Raw genomic sequence first — 8,165 nt, 5'->3', positions numbered from 1 at the left:
AACTGCAACCTGTATTAAAATGTTCTCTCTTAAGGCTTACGAGAGGAGGAGAGGCACGGGTTGGCGGAAGCAATAGAAACGAGGGTGGAAAAAAAGCAGCTGTTTGCACTGCAGCTTCATCCACTACACAGTCAATTGTAGCTGCTGTTTACTTGGTGCATCCAGGGGGATGATCATCGAACCCCTATTTTTTATTTGTCAGCTTTTTTGTTTCATTCTCTTTGATTCGTGATTCTGTTTTCACGGGAAGGGGACAATCTGATTACATGACGAAAGATTTTTAACCTTTTCCGAATTATTTTGGCGAAACGATTACTTTCTTTTAATTATTTTTTTTTTAAATTGAAAATTATATTCATTTCGGATGAATTATATTTATTCTGATTAATATGAATTATATTTATTTTGTTAAAGTAAGGTTAGAATAAATTGTTTGTTCTGTTAAAATAATATTAGAATAAATTGTTTGTTCTGTTAAAATAATATTAGAATAAATTGTTTATTCTGTTATAATTTATAAGGTGAGGAATCTTTGTAAATATTTTTATACTGTGTTTACTGTAAATTTTTAAACAAATTCTTTAGCTGCATAGTAGTTTAAATTGTCTGTACAATACAATTAATAATGCAATAATTGGTGTTTTAATAATTAATGATTTAATTATGAATGTTTTTATAATTGAATAATTGAGTGTTAAAATAATATTAGAATAAATTGTTTATTTTGTTATAATTTACAAACTGAGAAATGTTTTTGTACTGAGTTCACTATAAATTTTCAACCAAATTGCTGGACAATAATTTATTGATCTGTACAATACAATTAATAATGCTATAATTGGCATTTTAATAATTAATGATTTAATTATGATTGTTTTTGTAATTGAATAATAATCAGTATTACAAATGATCAATACAGAAATATAATTTCAGGAACAGCTTATAAAAATTTCACTGTCACTTTTGCAGGGACTTCCCATTCTCAACTACCGGAAGTTTCAAAGTTGTTCCAGGGACAACACAGGAAGAATAAGTGAAGGATGTTAATTCAAGGAAACTGCGAAATGTCAACATCCCGGGGAATCGCGTTTCTCCCGCAAAAATAACATGTTTCTGAAGAGCAGCTATAAAGAAAAAATCGATGTGCACCTTGCATTATAGTCGTCTTTCATTTCAAGCTGTTACTTATCCTGGAAATAACATTAAACCAACAAAATACTTATTTATCATTTTTATCTGATGTAAATATATTGTATTATTATTGTATTAAGTCCTAGTAAGATCTAAGCACTAAAATTTCATTTGTATCAAGTTAATTTTTTTTAGCAAAATTTCAAAAACCATTGTAAAATATTTTCACCATTTTTTTAAAAATTAATCTGTTAAGATTTAAATTAATTTTAATATTGAATAGTTGTGTATTTAATAATATTTAATTGTAAAGAATGTTCACTGCAATAGAAAGCGAATTCCGACAATGAACTTTCTTCGCGTCGCCAAAAGAAAAATGATCGAGAGAAAGCGAAGAGAAACATCGTTTTCCGCTTGTCATTCGGAAGAACTTTCTTCGATGCGGTGAACAAAGGAAACAAAAGTGGTCATGTTGTTTCTCCGGATTAACACGAAAAAAGTATCGGACAGAAGAATCACGGTGTCCATAAATTTCTCTCTCGAATCTGTGCGATCTTCAGTGTTCGAATTAACTTGACTGCGTCACTTTTGTATCGTTCGTGTTTCTTCATCATCGCTAATATTTCTGCTCACATTAATAATAATAATTAAAATGAAACCTGTGATAGGATTCATCTTACTTTTCGCTATTTTTGATTCTTTGGCTGGGAAGAGAATTGTTAAGGTTCCCAGCGACTTCCGGTTTAAAGGTGACCTTGAAACTGCTGCTAGTGAACATAAAGGTGATAATTGTTAATTGTAAATTGTACAGTCTCATTTTTAATTTATATACATTTCAAAAATATTTTAATTCTTTGGAGAAATAATTTTCCCACAGGGTAAATATAAAATTGAAATTTATCAAATGTACAATTATCAAATGTGCATTTATCAAGTGTACATTTATCAAATGTGCATTTATCAAGTGTACATTTATCAAGTGTACATTTATCAAATGTACTATTAGAAGAAATAGTGGTTTAAATTTTAAGTTGTAATAAAATATTTGTTGAAGTTATAAAATTTCATGCATATCATTTCTAATAACATGTAATTTCAAGATTTTTTGTAAAATGTTTAATTTTTCATCAAAATCACTGATGAGGATTATCAAGGTTTATAAATAATATCATTGTAACAGATAATTGTTGTCATGTATTTAAATATGTAGACACATAATTTTCTATAAAAAGAGACTCTGTAAAGGAGAATTTCTTGCAAAATTTTATAACTTATTATATTGAAATTAATTTGAAAACAGTTGAAAATAAAGAAGAGGAGAAAGGAGGAGGCACGAAGTACCAGGAGGACCACCATGTTGTTGACGAGGAGAAAGGTGACAAGGTAAAATATTAATTATAAAAGAGTAATTGCAATCCCTAACAACAGTAATTACTAACAACAGTATACTAATAATGTACAAATCTAACGTGTGGTAAATGCAACTCGTGGTAACTAGTGGTAGTAATCTAACGCGTAGTAACCCAGCGTGTGGTTATCTAACGCGTAGAAATCTAGCGTGTAGTTAACGCAACGCGTGGAAATCCAATCCATAGTAAATACTACACGCGGTTATCTAACGAGTGAGTACCCAACGCGTACCAAATACAACGCGTGGTAATCCAGCACGTGGTTATCTAACGCATGGTAATGCAGCACGTGGTTACCTAACGCGTGGTAATCCAGCGCGTGGCTATCTAACGCGTAGAAATCTAACGTGTGGTAAATGCAACGCGTGGTAACTCAGTGGTAGTAATCTAACGCGTAGTAACCCAGCGCGTGGTTATCTAACGCGTAGAAATCTAGCGTGTAGTTAACACAACGCGTGGAAATCCAATCCATAGTAAATACAACGCGTGGCTATCTAACGCGTAGTAACCGAGCGCGTGGTTATCTAACGCGTAGAAATCTAGCGTGCAGTTAACACAACGCGTGGAAATCCAATCCATAGTAAATACTACGCGTGGTTATCTAACGCGTAGTAACCCAGCGGGTGGTTATCTAACGCGTGGTAACCCAGCGGGTGGTAGGTTAGTGGGTAACACTAGCTAACAGAATACTAACTAAAAATAAATAACAATGTACCAATAATATACTTACTAAACAACATACTAATGTATAATAATATAGCTACCAAAAATTCCTAAAATAAAAGCAGATAATCACATAATTATTAAAACGATAAAACCGTTCAAAATTGATATTTTCGATACAAAGCGATACCGTTCCTTTCGCAAGACAGCCATCGACGGTGCTCGTCATTGTCAACGTTCCTCGACGACTCTTCTTTCTTTTTATATCGCCCGTAATATTACTGTCCAGGGTATTATTTATTATACGGTCGTTTTTGCACGAACGACCTTCTCGCAACGTCGTCGAACGACGCCTCCTTTCTTCGTCGGGAAAATATTCTTTGTAACGATAGGGTGTTTCGCAGCCACCTTTCTAGCCACCCCTTTTCTACTGCACGCCTTCTGATATTGCTTTTCACTTTTATTCAGTGAGGATATCGGCCGGGAGGGCAATTAATTCGTTCTGGCGACTCGTTACTTGCAGGGGAAACGCTTCAAAATTGCCCACATAGATTCTTCTTTGCTACCGGATCCTTATTTATAACGCGGACGCTCGTTATGGATGTTCGCCATATTTAACTGGGATGATCGGTTGCTTCGTTGGGGAATGGAGTTTGGATTGGGAAGGATTTTGTAGGAGACAATGTTATGTGCTGGATTACTAGATAATCACGCGTTAGATTATTGCGTGCTGGGTTATGATGCGTTGGATAACCGTTCGCTGAGTTACCACGCGTTAGATAGCCACCCGCTGGATTACTACGCGTTGGATAACGGCGCGTTAGATAGCCACCCGCTGGATCACTATGCGTTAGATAACCATGCGTTGTATTTACTATGAATTGGGTTTCCACGCGTTGTATTAATTACGCGCTAGATTTCTACGCGTTGGATTACGACGCGTTAGATTACTACGCGTTGAGTTGCCGCACGTTGTATTTACTACACGTTAGATTTCTACGTGTTAGATAGCCATACGCTGGATTACCACACGTTAGATAGCCACCCGCTAGATTACTACGCGTTGGATAACGACGCGTTAGATAGCCACCCGCTGGATCACTACGCGTTAGATAACCATGCGTTGTATTTACTATGAATTGGGTTTCCACGCGTTGTATTAATTACGCGCTAGATTTCTACGTGTTAGATAACCACGCGTTGGATTACGACGCGTTAGATTACTACGCGTTGAGTTGCCACACGTTGTATTTACTACACATTAGATTTCTACGTGTTAGATAGCCATACGCTGGATTACCACGCGTTAGATAGTCACCCGCTGGATTACTACGCGTTAGATAACCACGCGTTGTATTTACTATGAATTGGGTTTCCACGCGTTGTATTAATTACGCGCTAGATTTCTACGCGTTAGATAACCACGCGTTGTATTTACTATGAATTGGGTTTCCACGCGTTGTATTAATTACGCGCTAGATTTCAACGCGTTAGATAACCACGCGTTGTATTTACTATGAATTGGGTTTCCACGCGTTGTATTAATTACGCGCTAGATTTCTGCGCGTTAGATAACCACGCGTTGGATTACGACGCGTTAGATTACTACGCGTTGAGTTGCCACACGTTGTATTTACTACACATTAGATTTCTACGTGTTAGATAGCCATACGCTGAGTTACCACGCGTTAGATAACCACCCGCTGGATTACCACGCGTTAGATAACCACGCGTTGAATTACTACACGTCAGATAATTACGCGTTCGATTACTCCGCGTTGTTACTACGCATAGTTTCTTTCGTTGCGTTGTATTCTCAGCATATTGTAACCTTTCATGATCTTATAATCTCTACATATTGTAATGCGCATTCAACTCAATATCAACTCCCAAAAGTTTTCGCTATTACACCAGTGGCAATATAGCGAGAGTCCAACGATATATGTACATCCTCTGATTTGTCATCAGGGTTATAAAGTTTTCCACGAGTTCGACAAGGGTGAAAAGGGCCACCACGATAAAGAGAACCACAAACAGAAGTACGAAGAGGAAAAGGGCGAAGAGGAAAAGAAGCACGAGGAATCTGACCATTACGACGAAAATCACCGTGACGAAGAGGGCGACAAAATGGCGAAGTTTGACGAGGAAGGGAAACACCAGAAAGGTTATAGTACCAAAGGAGAGCATAGTGTTTTCAAAAAGGTTTGTGTCACCGGAAACATTCTTTATATTCAATTCATTTTGCAATTAATTTCAATTTATTTTGCAATCAATTTTGTATTAGACAAAGAACTATTAATTTTATAATAAATTTATGTCAATTTTGTGATGACTTTATGCAACTGGCATTACTTTTTTTTTTTTAGTAATATTTGATAACATGAAATATGTTCTCTTTTTTTCTTGAAATTTTGAGAGATTCGAAACTGTTAATTTGACGATAATTTTATGTCAATGCATCTAGTATCTTTTTAATTAAGCCGATTGAAAAGCTGATGATCTTTTGAAAAGCGGATTCGATGAAATTTGATAAAGGTACTGTCGTAATTGTTGCAGGACGAGTATGAAAAGAAGCACGATTTTTACGACGAATACCACGAAGACGGAGAACACGAGAAGCACGGGGGTTATCACCACGAACACGAGGGCAAGAAGGGTGGACACGAGAAGATGGGTCATATGGATTCTGGTAACCACGAGGTTCGTTAAAAACTATAATTATTATTATTACACAGTAAGGTTTTCCTATTATTATATAATGATATGATACAATTTTTTAAAATAAGTTTCATAATATAATACATGATGTATGATATAATATAATAATAATGATAAATATAACAACTATGTGATACAAAATATATAATACAATTTTCCTTCCCATTAAACGCTAACTTTGTTTTGCATAATTTTTTAGGATCATCATGGTAAGAAGAAGAAGCACGAGGAGGGTCACCATCACCGCACCCAAAAAGGTCGCAAACTGGCCGAAGGTCACGACGACCACCATCAACAGGGTAAAAAGTACGGGAAGAAAGGTGGACACGAATCGGGGAAGAAATGGTTCTCTAGCAGTGGTCACTGAACAGTTGTTCTTGTATCTTATTTTGCAAGATACTTCTTGACTAGTCATAACAGTGTACTGTATTTGTTAATTGCTGATGACAATGTAATAATAAAAAGAAAAACACAAACAACATATTTTTCAATTCTTCTTTTAACGTCACTGTCTAAGAAGGTTAATTTAACGAATCAATTAAACTTGATTAAAAGAAAATGTCTCAATCACAAGACCTCACTGCAAATTTCCCATCTCCCCAAATTCCCACACTTCCAAATTCCTACTTCCTCAAATCCCCTCACCCTCAAATCATAACAACCCACATCCCTAGATCTCCACACCCCCTCATACCAAACTAAACAAGTGATCCATTGAGTCCTATCCGTGAAAACCATTGTGCATTTTCATTCAACCGAAAGGCATTTTCCTAAATCCCAGCAAAATTCTTGGGAAAAGCAGTGCGTCATCGTTCGCGAGAACCCTCTTAGGGTCGCAGCGTAAAGGGGAACGTAATCGAACGTAGAAGCGGAAAGCACGCGTAAATACCGGTGCAGGTGTGTGAAATTGTATCTGTTCGTTGACTGTTCGGGTTAATGGACTTAATAAGCACAATTCCAGCGGAAACTCGGGGAATATGGAGTCGATGCTGTTCCTGTTATAACCTCTATGCATTTATTAACTGACGACTAGTTCTAATGACTAGCTTTCACAAAATTTCTTTTCTTAAAATTTTACTTTCAAATTGGAGAAATTTTCTTTCAAATTTTACTTTCAAATTTTCTTTCAATTTTCTTTTAAATTTTCTTCTAAATTTTCTTTTAAATTTTCTTTCAAATTTTCTTTCAAATTTTCTTTCAATTTTCTTTCAAATTTTCTTTCAATTTTCATTTAAATTTTCTTTCAAATTTTCTTTTAAATTTTCTTTCAATTTTCTTTCAAATTTTCTTTTAATTTTCTTTTAAATTTTCTTTTAATTTTCTTTTAAATTTTCTTTTAATTTTTTTTCAAATTTTCTTTCAAATTTTCTTTCAATTTTCTTTCAAATTTTCTTTTAATTTTCTTTCAAATTTTCTTTTAATTTTCTTTTAAATTTTCTTTTAATTTTCTTTTAATTTTCTTTCAAATTTTCTTTCAAATTTCTTTCAAATTTTCTTTCAAATTTTCTTTTAAATTTTCTTTCAATTTTCTTTCAAATTTTCATTCCAATTTTCTTTCAATTTTCTTTCGAATTTTCTTTCAATTTTCTTTCAAATTTTCTTCCAATTTTCTTTCAAGAAAGGAAATTTTACTTTCAAACTCTGACAAAACAGAGTTTTGACGTTCTTTATCATATTTTCGATAACTTTGTTGCTGCGGTTGCTAATATTGGTGAAAGGAAGCTTCAATAAGAAGTCACAGAATCGAGCACACTTTTTGTCAACCTGAGGTATTTAGAGGCTTCAATACGTCGAATATTAATGGACCTTCATAAACCTCTGGCACTTCAAATTTAATTAAAACAGCATTAAGTATCTTATACTCTTAATACCAGTTCGAATTTAAATTCCATAAATATCTCTTTCATTTCTTATTTTTTTTGCAAGTTCATGAAAATTCATTTCGAAAATATCTTTGGGCATTTTATTATTAATTGCAAAGTTTAAGGTGTTTTACTATGTATAATTTTTATAATTGGACCTGTAATTGTTAGAAGATTGTGAATTTTTATAATTGGACTTGTAATTGTTAGAAGATTGTGAATTTTTATAATTGGACTTGTAATTGCTAGAAGATTGGGAACGGAAATGGGGGTAAGACATTGTAAGACGGAAGTTCGTCTTTGGCAAACGAATTGACGAAATATCGTCGGTCAGGGCAATCGATCAAGCAAGAAATCGTTTACGTTCCGTGTTGGCGTGAAA

General features: G+C 34.4%; 1 protein-coding gene across 2 annotated transcripts; it reads left to right on the top strand.

Moving 5' to 3' along the window:
- The first annotated feature begins 36 nt into the window (after positions 1-36).
- Positions 37-6,402, top strand: LOC105662570 (uncharacterized). 2 transcript variants are annotated; one of them, XM_076540137.1, is made up of 6 exons: positions 37-155; positions 970-1,913; positions 2,432-2,514; positions 5,172-5,405; positions 5,760-5,903; positions 6,121-6,402. In XM_076540137.1, exons 2-6 carry the CDS (start codon positions 1,784-1,786, stop codon positions 6,286-6,288), a joined length of 759 nt encoding a protein of 252 aa, XP_076396252.1. In that variant the 5' UTR covers positions 37-155; positions 970-1,783; the 3' UTR covers positions 6,289-6,402. The 2 variants fall into 2 exon arrangements, with proteins under 2 accessions (XP_076396252.1, XP_076396251.1); XM_076540136.1 differs by lacking the exon at positions 37-155 and adding an exon at positions 338-521.
- Positions 6,403-8,165: the final 1,763 nt, after the last annotated feature.

The sequence above is a fragment of the Megachile rotundata genome, chromosome 15 (genome assembly GCF_050947335.1).
Source record: "Megachile rotundata isolate GNS110a chromosome 15, iyMegRotu1, whole genome shotgun sequence".
NCBI classification, from domain to species: domain Eukaryota; kingdom Metazoa; phylum Arthropoda; class Insecta; order Hymenoptera; family Megachilidae; genus Megachile; species Megachile rotundata.
Note: the sequence above shows the minus strand (reverse complement) of the source record. Positions and strands in the feature narration are given on the sequence as shown.

Excerpts from the sequence above, each read along its gene's own strand:
- LOC105662570 (XM_076540137.1), top strand. The coding sequence starts at position 1,784 with ATGAAACCTGTGATAGGATTCATCTTACTTTTCGCTATTTTTGATTCT. Across the intron at positions 2,515-5,171 it reads ACGAGGAGAAAGGTGACAAG|GGTTATAAAGTTTTCCACGA; the intron begins GTAAAATATTAA and ends ATTTGTCATCAG. Across the intron at positions 5,406-5,759 it reads AGCATAGTGTTTTCAAAAAG|GACGAGTATGAAAAGAAGCA; the intron begins GTTTGTGTCACC and ends TAATTGTTGCAG.